Below are 20,345 nucleotides of genomic sequence, written 5' to 3'. Positions count from 1 at the left end.
AAGCATGTTGGCGCGCGCGTCTGTCTCTGATAAGCTTGGGCAGTTCGAGTTGCAGCTTCCATCTCTTTGCCGGCTCTTCCGGGCAGAGCTGGGGGCATTCAATCTGACCACACCACTCCAAGGACACCACCCTTTGGCGACCTCTGAGAATGGACGCAGAAGACCTCGGGGTCTGTGGAGAAAGAGTTGCAAGTTATGCAATATCCTGAATTTGATGATGGTCTGGAGGGAGAATAGATACTGGCCCCGTGTCTAAAGTATTGACCCCTAATCCACCACTCCAATCAAGGCTGGCACATTCCCGCAGCTTCACTAACATCTAAACTCCAATTGAAAACAAAGTAATTCACTGTAATACTGAATTACCATAATACTTAATGACTGAAGGTAGTGCTTTCGCTTTGGCAATGGGAACATAGTCAATGTCGAGCCTGGGAGGCTGTTAGTAATCCGAGTTGAACATAAAGAGAATGATATACTTACCCAAAAGCTGCGGGCCCTCCGTTCTTTAGACCTTCTCCCTCTGTCCACTGCGAGTTTCCAACCAAGACCACAACGTGAACTCGAAGCCCGTATCGATAATCTTGCGTGCCAAGTGCCCTACCGTCTTCGGCATCGAGCAGACAGATAAGATCAGGCACACTGGCAAGGGTGACCTGATCTTTGACTCGGAACGCGTGGATATTCTCGTTCTGGAATGTGACTTTGATTTCGGTTTCAGCTGGTGCTTCTGTGTCGAAGGGTACAATCTTGGCTGCGCCTTCGGTAAAGGCACCGCGGACATGGCGCGTCACGCTGGTGATTTTACCAGTGAGAATCTTTCTTCCAGGATGGGTAGCGAGGATGCCGTCCACAATATCACGCTTCTCTGCTCTGGCTAGCTGTACTGCCCGTCCAAGGCTCCAAGAAAGAGAGATTGAAGACTGAACGGCGACTTGCTTCACTTGCTGGCCTGTCAGTGCTCCGAGGGATATGCCTGCTGCCTGTCCCATCTGAACGCACACAGCCCGCAGAACGTCCTCAATGTCTCTGTTGGAGTTCGATTGAACTTGAACTACCGTATTTCCCTTTCCGTCGGAGGCAGCCGCAGGTGCAAGTGATATACTCGCGTTATTAGGGGTAACTTGCCATAGGTTCGGGTACGCGCGGCCCATCAAGTCGCCATCAATGAGAGGTTTGCCTGTCCAGAGTGCCGCTTGAATCCCTCTCATGCCATTTGAACCTCCAATTTCGAGACTCATCACGGCAGTCAAGTCATCGAGGCCGAGGCCTTGTGATTTCACCACAGCCTTGACTGAGTTCTTGAGCTCCTCACCAGATGGGAGCCGTTCTGAGAAGGTACTTGGAGAACCCATGACAGCAACGGCCGGGATGAATCCTTCATCGGGCAAGGCATTGGGAGATATCACATCCACAGAGCCACCAGCAGCAAATAGCTTCTTTACGCTGAGATGGCTTGCGTAAACATCGCCTCCACCGCCGCAACCAAGGATGGCGCAACCTTCCGCAATCAGGTCGAGGTCGATTTGAGATAAGGTCCATCGGCCATCAACAATCTTTGGGCGGTAAGATGCAGTGAGTACGGAAGGCGGTGATTTATAATCGACGCTGGAAGATGGCTCTGCCGTGGACGTGGAAGTTTTCGACGTGGAGGTTTCAAGCGTGCTGCCATTGGAGTCTTGCTCTGTATCCTGGGCCAAAGACAAGGGCTTTGTTTGGTTATGCGTGAAACCCGTTGTGGAAAGTCTACCGACAGCCCGAACGTTGATATGAAGGGACCTGGTGCTGACGTAGGGAACCGGCAGGATAGTCTCCTCTACAACTTCAGGATTGTCTGCCCCATTTTGGCGAGCTTGAGAGATGGCTTGCTCTCGAACTCGTCTCACGGCTTCTTCCTCTGACTTTTCATCAGAAACGTGGACGATAGCGTCACTGACACCCGAGACTCTTGCCATTGCTGCACCAACAGCGTTGGCGACCTGGGCGAAGGGAGGCCGAATGATGTCTGATACACCCTGCAGTTTTTCGGAACAGAGGATACTGCCGCCTCCTACCAGAATAACTGGAACCTCCGCTTCGGTGGTCTTCATTTCGTCAAGGACTGTTGACAGTAGAAGATTGATCTTGTCTTTGACTTGGCCAACGGCAGATGGTGGGATATCGGAAACCAGCGACCGGTCACCTATCCCTTCAAGCCCGCTGGCGACTAGGATATCTGTGGTAGTCAAGGTGGAACCTCCGAAAACTCGGGCCTGTCGTGTCAAGTCTTTTCCTACAGACCGAGGCCCAACGATGACGTCCCCAGAGTCGCTCAGCTGGACAACGGAACCTCCTCCCACACCTATGCTTCGCAAATCGGAGACAGCAAAGTTTGTCCTCACACCTGCTAGATGGGAGAATGCTGCTGCTGGGCGTGGAAGGCTTGATGGCTCTACAGCGCAGACATCAGAGGTTGTTCCGCCAATGTCGAGGACCAGAGCGCCCTGGTTGAGACGGTCTTGAATATTGGCGAGGAAGACGGCTCCTGTTAGTGAGTTTGTTGGGCCGGATAAGAAGGTCGAAACGGGTAGAGCTGATGCATCTTCTGCACTGATTAGGGTGCCGTCATTCTTGGTGAGGAATCTACTCTTTTGTTAGCGATAGGACTATTGTCAAAGGGTGGGTCAACTCACAAATTTGCTGAGAGGTTTAAATCTCGAATGGACCTCTGAAACTGTCGGATCGTCTTGCGGGCAAATGGTAATATGGTTGCGTTGAGGATGGTGGCATTCTCTCTCTCAATGAACCCGATGCCTGCCACATTGTGTGAAAGGGTAACGTTGATGTCCTCTCCCAGGACAGAACGAAGAATCTCAGCGACCCTAGCTTCTTGACGAAGTTCGGAATCTATCGGAGAGTAAATCCCAATAACCGCAATGTCTCTAATTCCTGCTTTCCGGATCTCCTCTACTGCTCTCTTCACAGCATCTTCGTCAAGTGGCGTAATAACTCTGCCGTCAACTGGAGAGCGCAACTGCAGTCAGCAAGAAGTCGTAATAGGTGAAAGGAATACCTCTTACTTTCTAGGCCGCCTGGTAAGGACTCGCTGTATCCTTCGACAATCTCCCTTAGATCATCAGGAAGACCTGCAAATGGAGGCACCTCCCTGCCATATGGCCCGCTCAGGCGCAGAACTGCAATCTTGCCCAGTTTTCTGGAGTCCTTTTCGATGACAGCATTGATAAAGTGCTAAAGAAAGTGAGTGAATAGCTTCAAAAGACTAAGGCTTAGAATGCTAACCGTAGTTCCGATATTGATGGCGATAATGTCGTCTCTGGCCTTCTGCGAAAGGCCGCTAATGACTTCCTTGAGAGCTTCATTTATGCCATGGCTTGTGTCTGAAGTTGTAGGGATCTTTGCAGAACCGAGTATGCTATCAATGGGCCTTGTTTCGCTCAAAGATAAGTCGATAGCTACAGCATCTGTGTTGGTACCCCCTAGGAAGATAAGATGTTAGCTCATTATCCATCAAACAGCTCCTCTTCACACCTACCAACATCCACGCCAATAATGGTTGGCATTTTCAGAATGAAAGACTCAATAATATTATCTCCCGTCAGTCTGGGAGCAGGAGAATAACCCTGCAAACTTGCTGTACATTAATAATAACCGAGAAAGCGGATATATGAGCTGTGGGGCCTTGCCAAGACGCGAGGGATCCTGTATCCGTAAGAGTCCATCCGCCGGAATGATGTGCTCACTAGCCTCCATGGCGAATCCGCGATAGGATGCCGGTACCGGCTTCTAGTAAGTTCAACTCCAAGAATATTATTCCGTTGCTGTGCGGAATGATCTCTCGGAACTGATCTTGAAGCGAACTAGTTGATAGACTAACGATTCGACGCATCGCTTGCGAGGCTAGGGCGACAATGATGATGTCTGCAACACCCTCACTTGATACTGTGACGTAGAAAAATAGGCCGTTAGGCCACCCAAAAGGTAGGGGCCCCCATAGCGATAAGGGGGCCTAATTAGCACTATTTACTGCGCGACAGATACTGAATGAAGACACGTTTTCCCCTGCGAGCTTACTCATTCGTGAGAATCTGCTGGGTACTCTCTATATGCATGTCTAGTAGGGAAGCTTATGTTTACAGTCTGCTTCCCATCGATAGAGAAAAAACCAGCGTCACCATCCGCTTTGAACAGGGTCTACTACTGGCCAAACTTCCACATGAATCAGCGAACCAATTTGCCCCTAAACTCTCAAGTCCTCAGTCTCGTTTCGGGTCTCAGCTTCAACAGGCCAAGCCTTAAACTCCAAAAGACCCTCATCGTTGCGAATAGCCTTTCCGTTATTACTACGCGTGAAGTGTTAGCACGTCTCACGTACCAGGGTAACAAATTACTGTGTAGAGATGGGTAAACTCACATATCTCGCTTGATCTGGAACAAGATGGCAAAGACGGTGACGATGGCTAGACCGATCATTCCGGCGCAAATCTGGTATCCGACCTTGTAATGGGGCGCTGCATGTGGTTGTTAGAATATTAGAATTTCGAGCAAGGGTCGTGAACATACCGTCCACCGCAGGGAAGAGTAGAACCAGGGCCCATGCGTTAATGGCGTAGACCATGGTATTACCGAGAGAAACGATCAGACCTCGCAGTGTGCCGTTACCCTGACAAACTTCGTTCAACCAGGCAATCGTCAGAGACTGCGCAGGAAGGCCCGCTGTGATGAAGATGTATCCGATAAACTTGAGTGCCTCGGGAGCCTTCTACACGGCGACGAAGGCGTTTCCAGCTAGACAAAGCAACATGTTTGCGACAATGACAATTGGACGGTTCTGGAGCAGGTCAGAGATGATACCACTGATAATGGAATTTATCAGGGCAGCTCCTTGTCCGGCAGTTGGAATGTTGTTGATCTGGGGGACCGTGTATTTGCCGAGGTACTGGAGCCAGAGGTTGAAGTAGCCATCTCCCCAAGAGAAGGCACCATAAAGGCTGCAATGTTCGTTAGTAGCCTCAGCCAAGCAGCGTGGGGGATTTCCTTACAAGTAACATGTCACAAAGAGGTAGACATGCCAAGTTGTCCAGATGCCCTTAAAGCGTGCCCAAGTGATCTTCTGTACCGGTCTGCGGCCGACGCGGTCCATTCTCGCTATTGCAAGATCCACCTCCTAGGAATTCTCATTAGTTACCGAGCGAGACTACAACGCCAGCAAGGGAACCCACCGAAGGCTTGAGCCACTTTGCCCTTGTATCCCTTGGTTGATCGGGAAGAGCGTAAAAGCCCCAGATCGCGATGGGGAAGGAGATGATTCCATCGAAAATGAAGAGCCACCTGGGAAGCATAAGCAAGGCCCATGGATATTGACGGTTGTAGTAGAACTCACCTCCAACTCGCCATGCCCTTTCCATTCATGTTGGTATAGAGACCCGCCTGAATGTAACCAGAGAACATGCCGGCTACTCGGGCAGAAACTTCATAAAGAGCCATTCGCTTACCAAGCTCCGAAGGGGTATACCAAGCACCCAGGAGGGCAGCGAAACCGGGAAAGGCAATTCCCTGGAAGAAGCCAATGGCGAAACGCAAGCCATATACCTGACGATGATGGTCAGCATCGGTGTCGCTTATCAGAGCCGCAGAGCGTGAAACTTACTGTCTCGGCATTCTTGGCTCCAGCAATACCCATGACAAGGACTGTCCAGGCAAGCTCGCAGGTCGGCATGAGTAAGGAAGGCCTCACACGGGTCGACAGCAACATAAGCGGCACTGGATTCGTGTCAGCTATGAACTCCGGTTAAGCTTGGGTATCTCGAACCTGCTCCAGCAATGATGCCGCAGTTGAACGTGGTTGAGAAGTAGTTCAACTCATTTCCCAAGAGTGACAGCTATGGGATTTGTCAGCTTTAATGATAGTGTCTCCAACCGGGTGTCTTACATCCTCCTTCATGCCAGAGACGTAGGCATTTCTGTGGCACGAAAACGTCAGCACACGCAATAATGTGAGAGACATCAAAGTCAACCTACCCAATGTTGGTGTTGTCCAAAGTTTGCATGAAACATGACAGGGCAGTGTAAGTCCTGTCCAAGTTAGAAGGGAACCCCGCAGACCCGTGAGAGTGCGTACATGAGAAAGATGTCAAGCTTGCGAACCAGCCGTCGATCCTCATCCTTGTTGAAGTAACGAGGCAGCTTGAGCCCAAAGACATATTGTCGGTGTTCCTCTGTGGAAACGTCGTCTCGGTCAGAGCTGCGAGCATCGAGTGTAACCGGCACAAGGCCGTTACCCTTCGCATCGGGATCGTCAGATGCAGCGTGGGAACCCATTGTAAGCCCTGTGTACCCGAGTATTTGGAACGTTGGACGGTGGCATGCATCTTGACCCGGGAATCTGGGTGATATACCTGCAGGATCGGGAATGAACTAAACAGTCTAGGCCTAGTAGATGATGGCGAATTCTACCCAGGCAATGAGGCGAAAGAAACCATTCTGCAGTGGAGATATCGATCCTTCAATAGATGTTGTCTGCCGCGATTCTTACCCGACGTTCTTCCTCTAGTAGCTTGACAACCATACGCGAGCCAAAGACGACATGATAAGGAAAGATGCAAAACAAGCGTCGGATTGCGAATTTGCCAAATTGGGCAATACGAAGCGGTTTGTCAAGGATGTCGATATAACGACTATGGATCAAAGTGGAGTTTGGGAATAAGCGATCCGAACTATTTCCACGGAGTCATGCATCCGCTTAAACGGTGGGAAGCGACATCGGATACTGTGATTGATAATACATTGAGTGATCCCACTTGGCCTTGCCTCCCTTGTCTTGAGCTAGGGCGGTAGTGTAAGCAAGACACCATATCACGAACCTCAGCCTGTAGACGACAAGGCATTCAGGCAACCAAGATGACAGGCTCCAGCACAGGACAGAAGAAACGCATCTATCTCAATGCCTTTGATGCTTGCACCGTGGGCCATACCAGCCCTGGGCAATGGCGCAACCCCATAGACCGGTCGGCAGACAAACGAGACCTCGATTACTGGCTTGAGACGGCAAAGCTGCTAGAGAAGGGAAAGTTTCTGTCCTACTTCCTGGCTGACACAGTTGGGGGCTTCGATGTGTACAAGGGGAGTCGGGATCCGGCAATCAAGATAGGATCAGAGTTTCCTGTCACGGATCCCTTTGTTGTAAGTCTATTGGCGTTGATGAGCCGTCGGGATTGTCACTAAGTTTTGGTGATAGCCCATCTCAGCCATGGCTGCCGTGACAAAATCTCTGGGTTTTGGCGTCACTGCATCAACAAGTTATGAGCGACCGTTCTTGCTGGCACGCCGCTTCTCGACACTCGACCACTTCACCAAAGGTCGCATCGGATGGAACATTGTCACGTCTTGGAATAAGGCCAGTGCGTTGGCCATGGGGCTGACGGACATCATTCCTCACGACGAACGATACGCGGCAGCAGATGAGCTTATGGGACTTCTATACCAGTGAGTTTCCAGAATAACTGTCGTCAAGGATAGACAACCCTAACGCGGATAGACTATGGGAGTCTTCTATTGCCGATGATGCTGTAGTAAAGGATAAAGAATCCGAGACTTATATCGACCCGTCCAGGGTGCGAACGATCAAGCATGAAGGGAAGTACCACAAGCTGGAAAGTCCGTTCATCGTCGACCCAAGTCCTCAAAGGACGCCATTCCTCTTCCAAGCCGGAACTTCCCCGTAAGTACTTGGACTAGTTGCATGCACCATCACCAGATTCTAACTTCTATTTAGTGCCGGCTCAGCCTTTGCAGCCAAGCATGCTGAAGCCATCTTCATCGCTGGCCACGTCCCAGGTACCCTGGCACCCAAGGTTGCCAAGATTCGACAGTTAGCTGCAGAACAAGGACGGGATCCCCAGAGCCTCAAGTTCTTTCAATGCCTTACCGTCATCCTTGGAGAGACAGATGAAGATGCTCAGAGGAAGCTTGAAGAGATAAAGAAGTACCAGTCCATCGAGGGTGGTCTGGTCATCTTTAGCGCCTTTACCGGTATCGACCTCAGCAAGTACGATCTTGATGAAGAGATTAAGCCCGAGGACAGCAAATCTTCAGCAATCATCCAGTCAGCATTCAGCAACCTTTTCAACGAGGAGCAGGGAACCGGGAAGTGGACTCCTCGGCGAGCGGCGGAGGAACTCTCCATCGGTGGCAACGGAGCTGTTCTCGTTGGAAGCCCACAGACTGTAGCCGACGGAATGGAGCGGTGGGTCAGGGAAGCTGATGTCGACGGTTTCAACTTGTCTCCCGTGGTTCAACCGCAATCTTGGCAAGATATTGTCGAGCTACTTGTGCCGGAGCTGCAGAGGCGGGGCATCTATTGGGACGACTATGATGTTCTGGGAGGTACTCTGAGGGAGAATGCACAGGGCAAGGGGAACAGTCACTTGAGAAGTGATCACATTGGAAGTACATATGTGTTTGATGCTTCGAAGAAGCAGTAGAAATATCAGTGATACAAGAATTGAAGTTTGATCTAATCACTTAATGGGTCACGTAAAGTCTCCAGCAGACGTAGCTCGCAACATCAGCAAAAGAGTTGTCTAAAAAGATTATCTAGCCGCATGGCCTCAGGCCTAGAAGAGAATAAAATCCTTATTGTCGATATCGAGCCAGACCATTGGCCTTGCGATCAAGAAGTCCAGCAATGACTTCCTCCAATGTGGCAGGGGCTTATGCACCTCCAGGGGGAAGCAGACCCTTAATAGGCTCACCATCACGTCGGCCACAGGACGTAAGCTCGAAAACCTCTCCAACCGCAATTCCAGTGTTGAAGTCTCCCGTGACCTCGACGATGTATGCCGCGTAGTTGATGTGGAAAAGCTCGGGAATGGTCGTTGCGAATTTGCTGCTAGTTATTAGTGTTTGTACTTGTTAGCCATTTAGGAGACATACCCAAGGCCAAATCCATGCAGGGCGTTGTTCTCGTAGTGAAGGAATGCGTCGACTTCGAGGCTCAGGGTTTCGTTGTCGGCAGTTTGGAAGATGTACCGGTTCTGGTAGAACTACACATGAGTTAATATCTCTCTAGCTTTTAAGGGAATACATTACACTCACACTGTTCTCTCCAGCTTCGTTGAGAGTAACTCGCTCATACGCAGCACCAACGGGCAGAATATCTGCCTCAAAGGCACCAGTGGCCTTGCCACCCTCAACATTGGGAGCCAGGGCAGTCATGCCATCAGGAGTGGAAACATTTGCCGGGAGTGTCACGCGAAGATCCAGCTGCAGGAATGACGACGTCTTGGGAGGGTTGAAGACGCCGTTGCCTGTGTCACGGCGCACGACTCGTTCAAGACCCAGACTCATTCCGAGTTGGATGAAAAGAGGTGAGACGAAGAGGGCGGCGCGCATCTTGAGATAATTGTGGTTGTTTGGTGTTGTTGAATTCCTGGTTGCTCCGTCGCTGTTGGCTGATGCTTCGAGTCTGTTGACATTTTCCAAGCACTTCCATCCTCGACTTTATATACTTTCTCGCACAGATAGCCCCGTGGATTCCCATCTCCTCGCTGCTCGCTCTTCGCTCTCGCCTGACGTTGAAATCAAGCTCTCGCTATGCCGTCGCCCTCAATCATGGCGACCCACTAGTTCTTACATCCATGTCAAAAAGAGCTCCAGACAAGCGAATGAAGCTTGCAGAACGTGGTGAATGGGTCCTCGCAGTGAGATTTTAGCATGGGGCTGCGCCAGCACCCGTCATCTTGACTTTTATTCAAGCTTACTTATCGGCGCCAGCCGGTCTTAACGCCGATGGGATAATTAAACCCTTGTTCAGGGCTGTTTCTAGAACTGATGCGGCTGGACTACAATGGCCAATGAGAGCTACACCTCCAAAATACAGTAATTAACATAAGGCTAGAAGTTAAGAAAACAGTGAACACGTCTGCAAGAATGTATTTTAAGCTATAGGTAATGTAACCAGAATTAACCTGGAGGCTTGTCGATGTAGCTAACTAATGAGTTATCGGATACTTCTTGGACAGATAAAGGATGACCAATGTCAAGACAATCTCGATAGCAAAGAACATTGTCGCCATCTCGTAACCAATAGGGAAGTGAGGCGCATCTCCCGTGTCATAAATCAACAGCGGCACCCAGGCTTGGAACGTGAAGGCTGCAGTTTCAACCACGCCAATGACGAGGGCACGGTGTTCCGCAGAATATGACAGCACCTCGTTGATCCAGGTGATGATGAGTGCACCAGCACCAGTCTCACAGAAGGTGAGTAGCCATCCTGTCATCATGGCGGCGAGGTTGTCCTCGGGCCATACAGAGAGGATGATTGTGCCGATGATGGAGACAAGACAGGCGGCGATGACGAGAGGCCATCGAAGTCCAATGGCATCTGAGGTCCAAGCGTAGGTAAGAGTGCAAGCAATCTGAAGTCCATATCCAGCACTGGGAATAATGTTGACCTCCTCAGTGCTCCAGCGGCCAGTAGCCTTCAACCAAAGGTTAAAGTACGAGTAGATCTTGATACCAAGAACGTGGGCGATAAAGATGGCACAGAAGAGGTATACGTGCCAGGTTGACATAACTCGGCGAATGATCCCCCAGGTGAGCTTCTTCATCGGGGCTCGACCCTGCTTGAGCATGCGATCGTTGGCCATCTGGAGGTCTTCGGGCTTGAGCCATCTGGCCTTGGATGAGTTTGGAGAGTCGGGGATGGCCCAGTAACCGTAGAGGCAGATGGGAATGCCGATGATGCCTGTTGCAGTGTAAGCCTCTTGTGCAAGATTACTAAAGGGTTCATTACATACCATCAAAGACAAAAAGCCACTGCCAAGCCCGAAGTCCACTTCTTCCATCCATACCCGAGTAAAGAGCCGCTTGAAGATATCTATCCACCATGTCAGCCAAGTTCAGAACGAGCTGCCGGTTGACTTACCCCGAAAACATCTGAGCAGCACTAGAAGAAGCCTGAAAGATACAAGCCCTCTTCCCCAGCTCCATCGGCGTATACCAACTCCCAAGCAAAGTCATAATACCAGGATAAGCCGAGGCTTCAAGCATGCCGACGATGAAACGCAATCCACAGAGTGTCTTGACGTTTTTGGCACCCGCCATGCCAATGACTATGAAACTCCAGATGAGCTCGGCGGTGGGAAGCCAAATGGAAGGACGGACTTTGGTGATGATGATTTGGGAGGGGAGTTGACCGATGATGTAACCGACTGTCCAGAAGGTGCTGAGGTAATTCAGGTCGTTTCCTGTCATATTGAGATCTTCTTTCATGCCTGAGACGTAGGCATTGCTGACCTGCATAACTGTAAGCAAACGTTCATACTTCTCAACACCATTGGCAACTCACATTGGTTTGATCAAGGTACTTGACGAAATACGCAATGCAGCAGTAACTCAAGATCCACCAGTCAAGTTTTCCAATGAGCTTTCTCTCCTCTGGTGACTTGTCAAAGGTGTCCCAAAGTACAGCCAGGATCCGTTTCTTCAAAGGTCGACGTTCTTGCTGGCGAGGCGACTCATCATATTCGTCGCTAGTCGTCCTCTCATGAACATCGGCATGTTTGACGCCGATATCTTGCTGGTTCAAGCTGTTGCTTGGACTTGGAGAGATATTCATTGTCAACTATATTAGAATAATTGCCAATAATATTGAAACAATATCGACAGCTGTGTTTGTCTTGAAAAGCAAGACAAAATTTTATATCCGGGCATCCTGATGCCAATCTTCTTAAATACTCGACCGCAGGTTTGCTATCTCCGGTATGTTCAGTCACCCCACACAACCACGAGAACGTGATTGATGTCGACGATTGCGAACAACTGGGCCATACCCAATCATTGAAACTCTGGTAGGCGATATGTAAGCGACGAAGGATTCGCGTAACGCTATCAACCGGAGGAAAGCCGACAATTATGAACCTACGCGGTAAAGGTCGGGTCGGAGCCGCGCCGACTTGCTGCCGAACACATCCCACAAAGACCCTCTTTGGGTAATAATCAGCGGGACTATCCCAGATGCTCTACCCTAGTTATTGCAACAGTTCCCATGGAACAAGGACTATATCATGGGTATTCCTCTCCTGATCCGGAGTAGTTTACTCCCGTTAGGCTCATCCTCGACCAGGATTTCACAACCGAGCGCAACCCCCCAACTTCAAGATGCCTACCGAAGAAGAAGCTCTGGCCATCTACGAGTCATCCATCCATTTTGATGGTCTCAACATTAGCAACTGGTCTCGCGACATTTTCGAGGCTTGGCATGCTGGCGGTATTACTGGTGTTTCCTGCACATGTGGTCTTTGGGAAGGACTGCGTGGGAGTCTCGCGAATGTTGTGCAGTGGAAGGAGTGGTTTGAGGAGCATTCCGATCTCATTGTTCAAGCACACTCTGTCAAGGATATCCGCGAGGCAAAGAAATCAGGTCGCACTGCGGTGTTGTTGAGTTGGCAAAACACATCCGGCATCGAGGATCAACTCTCATACCTCCGGGTGTTCCGTGACTTGGGCGTTCGAAAGATGCAGCTCACATACAACACACAAAACTACAGTGGCGCTGGATACACAGAGATAAGGGACTCTGGTCTCACAGGCTTCGGACAGCAAGTGGTGACGGAAATGGCCAAGCTTGGCATTGTTTGCGATTTGAGCCATGTTGGCCCTCAGACTTCAGAAGATGTCATCAACTATGCACCAGCCGACAAGCCACCGTGTTTCTCTCACGTCCTTCCTAGTGGGTTGAAAGAGCACCCTCGCAACAAGGATGACCGTTTGATCAAACTTCTCGGGTCGAAAGGTGGATTCATCGGACTGAGTCAGTTTGGTCCACACATGGCCAAAGGCAACGACAGCACGGTGGACGACTACGTCGACGCCCTCGACTATGTCATCGGCTTGGTGGGGGGGGATCTAGTTGGTGTAGGATCGGATGCCAGCGAAGGACACGCACGGCCGAGTGATTTTCTAGTCTGGTGCAACAGCGACAAAGGCTATGCCAGACAGCTCACACCATGGGGTAGTCAAAAGGTGGTGAAGCCTCTGGGAAATCTGGCGGATAGGAGGCAACTGGCTCTTGCGATGGCGAGGAAGGGTTGGGGAGAGGAGAAGATGAGAAAGGTTCTGGGAGAGAATTGGCTTCGATACCTGGAGAAGATAATTGGGGAATAGAAATGAGACAAAGATTTAATGATGGAGAGACATCGGAGTACATTACTACAAGACTTTCAATGGTGGCACTGACGTTATCAGCGAGGTAGTGACGTACAGAAATCGCATGTTCTGTTCGGTAGGAAGCCACTGCGTAGGCAAGGAGACTTTGCCGTGCAAGCCATATGCCCGCACAACCTTGTATCTGCTTTATCAGTAGATTGCTATTTATGCACTGATATTTCCATCAATATGCGCGTCTCAATCCCTTAACAGCCCTTCGAACCTAGGTCACCAAGTAGGGACCCCCCCTCTCATAGAGCCCCTATGCTAAGACTACCCTGAACCTGGCCACGCAACAAGTCTTTCTTGTTGAACGACGAAGACAGGCAGTCGTTATGGATCGCTGGATCATTCCCTGTTTTGCAAAATATCATTTCCTACCTTAAGCTCTTGATCCACTAATGTAGCACATATGTCGTCCGCGATGGGGAATACCCCTGTTGAAACGATGACGGCCAAAACACCATCCCAAAGATGAGAGCATCGGATGCTTCTGAAGCAAACTACACCAGAGAATCAGAGAAATAATATTTCCCGAATATGCGAATGCTCTTTTATTCTGCTATGAGACATTCAATTGGCCTAGAGAGGTTGAAGAAAATCGCCACCTGCAACTGATAACGCCTCGTCAAAGGCGCAGCAGTTGGGCGAACCACTAGGCTTTTCCTCTTTCGACTGAGGCTGAACACACGCTTCTACATACTTATTGGTCGCGTCTACGGTGTGGGACATGTATCCAGAGCCTCGAGGTCTAGATTCCTCCCTCCTCGCTCGAGTCTTTTCACTTTGCACGACATTTCAAGGCGATCAGTTTGGCGTCGTCGCTTTCATGGAGATTGCCGCCTCTTGTATCGCGTTTGCGCAAGTCGCCGACAAGACCATCCGCACTATTAGGGGCTTCATCATTGACTGTAGGGATGCCCGTACCGACTTGAGCGCCGTCAACCGGGAACTCTTGAAGACTTGGTACCGGACGGCAGTCAGACTGAAGATCCACTCCCTAGCAGTATCCGGGACGATATTCGAGACATCATTAAGAATTGTCTTGATGCGGCGAAAGACATTGACGATGTGCTCGTGGAGCATCGGGGGAGGTTTGCAGCCGTGAGTTGGGCAGCCACAGGGAAGCAAAAGGTCAACTCACTCAAGGCTGTTCTTGAGGCCCATCGGCGTGCTTTAAATCTTGCCGTGGATACAGTCACTCTGTAAGATGCATTGTTACTAGATATCCCGAGACTCACAGACTAATCACGATATCCAGGGCCATGACTAAGAGCATCAAGAATGATACCGAAGACATTCTAGAGGACACTGCCGATATCAAGGCAGATACAGCCGACATTAAAGAAGATGCAACCAAAATTCTCCAAGAAATCGCGAGGTTGGAAACACTCATCAGAAGAAATATCCCAGCCCAAAGCAGCAAAATGTTTCTCCTCAACCGATACCTGTACGATCTGACTTCGGTTGCCGGGTCTGTATGTGGCGACCTTTCTAGACCAGGCACTCCAGAGTCTATTTCTGAGCGGTAAGATGACGATGACTCTGCTGGAGGAACTGAACTGATTATCATAGGTCATCGACTCTCATTGCTACCGAGACAGCCTCGAACCATGATGTGTCGAGAGAACCCGATGCAAACAAGTTAAAGGCAGAGGAATACGAGGCCAGCAATCGACCTTCCACTCCAAAGCCGTCAGCCGCACCAATGTCGTTACCAGCATCAAAGCCGTCACCTGTATCAACGCCATTATCAGTACCAACACCACCACCTGTAAGCCCTCAACATACCGGCGCCGAGAACCACCAAAGACCACAACCAATGGCTGGCAAGTTTTCGGAGAGGGCTCCGGGGAACCACATCAAGTCGCTGCCTGTGAGACCTCCCAGCAACCAGCTCATCAAGCAACAAAGCCAAACAGTGCAGCGCGTGGAGAGGACTCTCCCACATCCAACCCCTGTCCCTCACCCTAAGAAGGAGCTCGAGGCACGGCCCGCTCAAGAACCAGACCAAAGATTCACATTGGCTGGTGACGCTGCCCTTGTGCTCCTCGGGCAAGAAAAGTGCGTATTGCCGGGGCACAGTGCACTTTCCAAGAGCCCTTCTTTCGCCTACTCGGTTGACCCTTTCTTATCCCAAGACCGTATATTTCGGTATGGAAGGGGAATACGCTTGTCAGATGACGAAACGAAGCTCTTTGTGGAATAAAATGATCCCGATAACTCGTCACGTGTGAGAGTCTTTGAATTTCCTTCCATGGAGCGGCTGCTTAGCTTCTCACAGGAGAGAGGGCCCGTGACTAACCTTACGACTGACGGATCCATCTTCTGGGCTAGGGACAAGAGTAGCGAAAAGTTTGATATTTGCAAAACCCTGATTTTCGATTGGATGACGGCCCGTCACAAAGACGAAAAGGATGGCATACCCGATTGTTTGTCCCTCAACGTCTCCTTACCCATCGACCTGAACCGCGGGCTGTGTCTTCAGCGGCAACAGATGAGGGCAGGAGTGGTTGGGAATTTGCACTTGTATCGAGTCAGAAGGGTTGGAACTGTCCTACCGGGAATCAGTGTTGAAAATGTGATGCTATCAAAGACACCTGCTGAGGTAGCCCAGTGCGGGTGGAACTTTTCCGATGATGGTCGTCACATCGTCAGCTTCTTCAACCTCCAGAGCAATCCTGTGGTCGAGACGTGGAACTTCAAAGATGATTTAGCTACCGAGGGAGCTCTATGGCCAAAGTATCAACAATCTGAGAAAGACTCCTACTCACTCAAACCCCATCCTCACCCAAACGGGAAGGCTTGCAACTGTTATGCCAGCTCCGTCGCAATGGCAGGCAATCTGGTGGTCGTTGTCAGCTACGTTTACAAGCCTCAAATCTCTCCCTTGCTGGATTATTTCGTCACAGGCTGGAACCTTGGCACGGGAAGAGTTGTGTTCTGTCACGTACTTGGAACATGGGAACTGGGAGACAGCTTCCTGGTCAAGCTCTCCCGCGACGCCAAGATCCTACAGATCAGCCGGAAGGCCAACGTCGAAGAGGAGGCAGAGTGGAGGGAATTCCGCGAGTTCAAGTCTGCGTATCTGCACTCGACCTTGGAGATTGACGGACCAGATCTCCGTCTCGTGCAAAACTATGCGATATTTGATAATGACGATGTGAATGCGTTGGAGAAGGATATTGGGCGGACGTTCTTCCTCTCTATGGTGGAACCTGCGGAGGAGGGGAGGTTGTCGAGCTGGGTCTTTGATTGTGTTTTCAACCTGAAGAGACTTGACGGCAAGAGGCCAATCTCTTTCTGTCAAAGATTTAGACAAGACTCCAGAGTAATGAAGACGGATTGAGATTTTAGAGTATGATATCGTGAGCATGCTGGAAGTAGTACTAGGTCCATTGTTGGAGAAGGGTGCCAGGGTGAAGTCCGGGATAGAAATTCATAAGGGGTAGCAGAGATTGAGTCTATAATATTCAAAAACTAAGAGCAAATTTGTAGTTGGCCATCTTTAACGTGTCCACCGTCCCGCCAGAAATCCCCAGTAAGCACCCTCGACAAGTCCCGCCCTGCCAGTCCTCTCATTCAAGGATAGTAGTAAACTCAAACCTCTCCTTGTTCGTGACCGAACCATCGGCACCCTCCCGATCCGTGCTCGAGCTAAGGTCCTCCCAAGCCTCAATCAGCTTCAGCTGCTCCTCGCACCTCTGTCTTGCCAGACCAAGTCCATCAGAACCCAGGGCAACTCGGACTGCCCAAGTCTTTCCCGCCGCGAGACCTTCCCCCTTAACAGCATCGACGATAGCATTGGCACCCTTTGTCACATCTCCAGGCATGTGCACCTCAGGGTTGGTTGCAAACTTGGTCACAAGAGAAGTGAACAGCGGGGCATAAGCCTCGATTGCAGGACCGTTGGCACCGAATCCAGCATCTGATGGCTCACGCGGCTGGCCAAGGTTGGTAGGGAAACCGCCAAGCTCAAATGACACACAGCGGATACCGAGAGGTCGGACTTCCTTGTGCAGAGCGTCGACCCAGGAGCTCATGGCAGCCTTGGATGCGGCGTATAGGGACATGAATGGGAAAGGTGTCCAAGCAGAGCCGGATGAGGTGAAGGCGATGCAGCCGCTGCCCTGGGCTCGGAAGAGGGGAAGGATAGCTTGGGTGACGCGGATGTGTCCGAAGAAGTTGACTTGGAAAACGGTGTTGGCGAGAGCATCACTGGAAATGTGTCAACTAAGAGACAGGTTTTATATCAGACGGAGCACTCACTCAGCCTCTTCAGCACTGCACATGGTGGACATGCCAGCATTGTTCATGAGAACATCAATCTTGCCAAAGATTGCCCACGCTTTCTCAATCTTTGCCCTGAGATCGACAATGTTGGCGGTAATGTCGAGTTCAAGAAGAGCAATCTTGTCCGACTTGAGGTGACCAAGACGCTTCTCGACGTTGCGGCCTGAAGCGATGACTTTGTCACCTCGAGCGACGACTTGCTCGATGAGAGAAGCGCCAATGCCAGAGGTAGCACCGGTGATGAGCCAGATAAGAGGAGCCATTGTTGGTGTTGGTGGTCGGTTGGGTGGTTGGGTGTTGGTAGGGTGAAGTTGTTGTTAGAGCTTTTGGTTAAGCTGTTGATTCTGTTGTTTGAGTTTGTGTTGATGATTCTGAAATCGAGTCCATTTCTCGAAAGACAAGCACATCTTTATAGACATTGAGATCCTCATCTTGACACCCCCAAGATTCACGGACGAAGCATGTAAGACGGACGAAAACGGCTTGGTCCGAGAAAATGTGGCGCGGACGAATGGATTTCGTCCGTCCGCCATCTATTCGTCCGTGACATCTCAGCCTGTCAGCACACCTCTCCTCATCAACATCAACCACCACCAAAGACCTGTTTGGTCCGTCTCACCATGGAATACTCTCTTGCAGATCTTGGCACCTCGCTCATTTCGGGAGGAATATCTGATAGGCCAAGAAAGCGGATGAGGAAGGGGACTCGCAGTTGTACTGAATGTAAGCACCTCTCGATGGACTGAGCGGTTTCTTTTCGTGCATGAAAGCTGATGTGCAATGTTGCGAAAGGTCGGAGACGAAAGATCCGATGTATCTTCCCTCCCAGTAGTTCCGTCTGCTCCCATTGTTCCACCCGTGGCTCTACCTGCATCGACCAGAATGAGGGCGTAGACACCACAGAGAATGTCTCACCAACAAGACCGCAGACCTCTACACCCTCTTCCACTTCAAGGAGACGGCCGAGAGTTCAGTCTTTGCCGAGAGTATCCTCACGTCAAGGAGACCTGACGGCACGGCATACTTTGGTCTCGGACGAAGAGACCTCGGATATAGAGACGCCATCGGATCATCCGCCTCCCATCGTCGCCGTTCTAGATGATACTCACGTATGCAAATCACTCCTGGCATCCATCTTTCACGCTGAGGATCTCACGCTCTACAGGACAGTACTTCGATGCCATCCAGTGGCACTCGCCTCAGCCAGGCGGCAGCCCACAAAGCAAAGATATGCGGCACCCTCCGCTCAGCGCTCCCCAGCTACGACGAGATTACGGCTACTCTTTCCAACCATGGATCTTGGTGGGATAGCTTCCGCCAGAAAACGCGTGCCATATCTCAAAGTGAGCCTTTGGAGCCGCTCCTCTCGTTTGCCGCCCATGCATACACAAGCACCAGCCCAGCCGAGCTCGCAATCTTGGCTGTTGCCTATGCCCGGAGTTTAGGTCAAGGTCATGGAATCTTCACTCTCGTGGACACCCTCATCATCGGTGACTTCGCTCTGGCAGCTTCGTTGGATGGCATGGAGTGTTTAGTTTTGCTAGCAAAGACGTACACAGACATTGGACAGCCACGAAGAGCATGGTTCACATGGCGGAAGGGTTTAGCCATTGCACAAATGATGGTAAGGCTGATTATTCTGCTTGATTTACAATTACCAACTGTGGAAATAGGGCATGCACCGTCTTAGTCCAGCAGGTCCTGCTATGCGGCAGCGGATATGGTGGGCTATTTATCACGGCGATCGCTTCACCAGCCTACTTCTCGGACTCCCTCATGGATTCAATGATGCCCTTCTCGACACTTCGGAACCAAAAGATGCAGATTCAGGCTCACCTGAGGTTTGGATTCCCATATTCATCCACAGGTGTGCAGTCACCGCTGGAGAAGTCATCAACTATCTCATATCACCTGGAAAGCCAGCCTTCGCCAAGGCGATGTCTCTCGACGAACAGATGGATGACATCTACAACTCAGTACCCTCAAGCTGGTGGGATATTCCGGACAAACTCCCCAGCTCCCGCATTGAGCTCAACAACCTGGTTGACCGACTGTTGATCCATTTCTTCTTCTTCCACATACGGATGTACATCCACCTGCCATTCCTGAAGCACTCATCCTCGTCAGCATCACAAGAGGTATCCAGACTTGCGTGCACAAACGCAGCCAGGCAACTCGTGAAGTGCTTCTTGGTTCTTCACGCCAAGGTGGACGGGGTGAGCCTGTTTGACTGCAAGACCTCGGATTTTGTTGCCTTCACGGCCGCGGTGGTCTTGCTGATCGGAAATCCCGTCTCAATCAATCGCTGCAGGCCCAAAGATCTGCAACTTGTCACTAATGCTGAGAGTATCTTTCGGGCGTCCGAGGAAGAGGGATGTAAGATGGCCAGCCAGTGCCAAAAGGCATTGGCGCTTCTCTCCAGTCCTCCACAGCCGGGAGGGTCTACTCAGGAGATCCCGATCCCTTACTTTGGAAGGATCGCACGGAGAGTGCCAGAGCAAAGTTCCCGGGTTGGAGACGAAAGAACAGCCAGTACCTATCCTCAGTTAACACCGTCTACAACGGAAGCCTCCTCTTCTGATGCACATAGTACCTGGGGAAGCGCATATAGCTTGGATTATATGGGATTTACTCCAGCTCTGGCAATGGATGAGATGTGGGGATTTGGGGGGATCCCGGAGGACGACACGATGTCTCCATTTGGACTGGATGTTGGGATGATGGATATCGATCAAGACTGGAGCTTGTTTCTGCCTCCAGCAAATGACTGAGAAGGAAACCGGAACGTGTTAAGAGGAACGACATCACCTTGGTCCAATATCATCATGTTTTAACAGGTTTCCAGA

At 50.6% G+C, this 20,345-nt stretch overlaps 8 protein-coding genes across 8 annotated transcripts; 4 read left to right on the top strand and 4 right to left on the bottom strand.

Moving 5' to 3' along the window:
• Positions 1-374: 374 nt before the first annotated feature.
• On the bottom strand, positions 375-3,560 carry NECHADRAFT_98002 (uncharacterized protein; the record flags this gene model as incomplete). The annotated part of the gene is made up of 6 exons (XM_003043445.1): positions 375-399; positions 484-2,622; positions 2,673-3,000; positions 3,060-3,228; positions 3,280-3,476; positions 3,533-3,560. The coding sequence occupies 6 exons, from the start codon at positions 3,558-3,560 to the stop codon at positions 375-377; spliced, it is 2,886 nt and encodes a 961-aa protein (XP_003043491.1).
• Positions 3,561-6,897: 3,337 nt separating this feature from the next.
• NECHADRAFT_54848 (uncharacterized protein) lies at positions 6,898-8,480 on the top strand (the record flags this gene model as incomplete). Its single annotated transcript, XM_003043565.1, has 4 exons — positions 6,898-7,179; positions 7,235-7,482; positions 7,535-7,717; positions 7,772-8,480. The coding sequence occupies 4 exons, from the start codon at positions 6,898-6,900 to the stop codon at positions 8,478-8,480; spliced, it is 1,422 nt and encodes a 473-aa protein (XP_003043611.1).
• A 229-nt stretch (positions 8,481-8,709) lies between these two features.
• NECHADRAFT_88191 (uncharacterized protein) lies at positions 8,710-9,390 on the bottom strand (the record flags this gene model as incomplete). The annotated part of the gene is made up of 3 exons (XM_003043444.1): positions 8,710-8,887; positions 8,932-9,041; positions 9,094-9,390. The coding sequence occupies 3 exons, from the start codon at positions 9,388-9,390 to the stop codon at positions 8,710-8,712; spliced, it is 585 nt and encodes a 194-aa protein (XP_003043490.1).
• A 599-nt stretch (positions 9,391-9,989) lies between these two features.
• NECHADRAFT_97999 (uncharacterized protein) lies at positions 9,990-11,617 on the bottom strand (the record flags this gene model as incomplete). Its single annotated transcript, XM_003043443.1, has 5 exons — positions 9,990-10,744; positions 10,797-10,876; positions 10,925-11,295; positions 11,348-11,482; positions 11,552-11,617. 5 exons carry the CDS (start codon positions 11,615-11,617, stop codon positions 9,990-9,992), a joined length of 1,407 nt encoding a protein of 468 aa, XP_003043489.1.
• A 542-nt stretch (positions 11,618-12,159) lies between these two features.
• NECHADRAFT_88189 (uncharacterized protein) lies at positions 12,160-13,164 on the top strand (the record flags this gene model as incomplete). The annotated part of the gene is made up of 1 exon (XM_003043564.1): positions 12,160-13,164. The coding sequence occupies one exon, from the start codon at positions 12,160-12,162 to the stop codon at positions 13,162-13,164; it is 1,005 nt and encodes a 334-aa protein (XP_003043610.1).
• A 772-nt stretch (positions 13,165-13,936) lies between these two features.
• NECHADRAFT_88188 (uncharacterized protein) lies at positions 13,937-16,555 on the top strand (the record flags this gene model as incomplete). The annotated part of the gene is made up of 5 exons (XM_003043563.1): positions 13,937-14,172; positions 14,211-14,411; positions 14,468-14,734; positions 14,782-15,270; positions 15,445-16,555. The coding sequence occupies 5 exons, from the start codon at positions 13,937-13,939 to the stop codon at positions 16,553-16,555; spliced, it is 2,304 nt and encodes a 767-aa protein (XP_003043609.1).
• A 229-nt stretch (positions 16,556-16,784) lies between these two features.
• NECHADRAFT_88187 (uncharacterized protein) lies at positions 16,785-17,762 on the bottom strand (the record flags this gene model as incomplete). The annotated part of the gene is made up of 2 exons (XM_003043442.1): positions 16,785-17,424; positions 17,476-17,762. The coding sequence occupies 2 exons, from the start codon at positions 17,760-17,762 to the stop codon at positions 16,785-16,787; spliced, it is 927 nt and encodes a 308-aa protein (XP_003043488.1).
• A 357-nt stretch (positions 17,763-18,119) lies between these two features.
• NECHADRAFT_88186 (uncharacterized protein) lies at positions 18,120-20,270 on the top strand (the record flags this gene model as incomplete). Its single annotated transcript, XM_003043562.1, has 4 exons — positions 18,120-18,222; positions 18,292-18,608; positions 18,665-19,123; positions 19,173-20,270. The coding sequence occupies 4 exons, from the start codon at positions 18,120-18,122 to the stop codon at positions 20,268-20,270; spliced, it is 1,977 nt and encodes a 658-aa protein (XP_003043608.1).
• Positions 20,271-20,345: the final 75 nt, after the last annotated feature.

Source organism: Fusarium vanettenii, assembly GCF_000151355.1.
Source record: "Fusarium vanettenii 77-13-4 chromosome 13 genomic scaffold NECHAsca_28_chr13_5_0, whole genome shotgun sequence".
NCBI lineage: Eukaryota > Fungi > Ascomycota > Sordariomycetes > Hypocreales > Nectriaceae > Fusarium > Fusarium vanettenii.
Note: the sequence above shows the minus strand (reverse complement) of the source record. Positions and strands in the feature narration are given on the sequence as shown.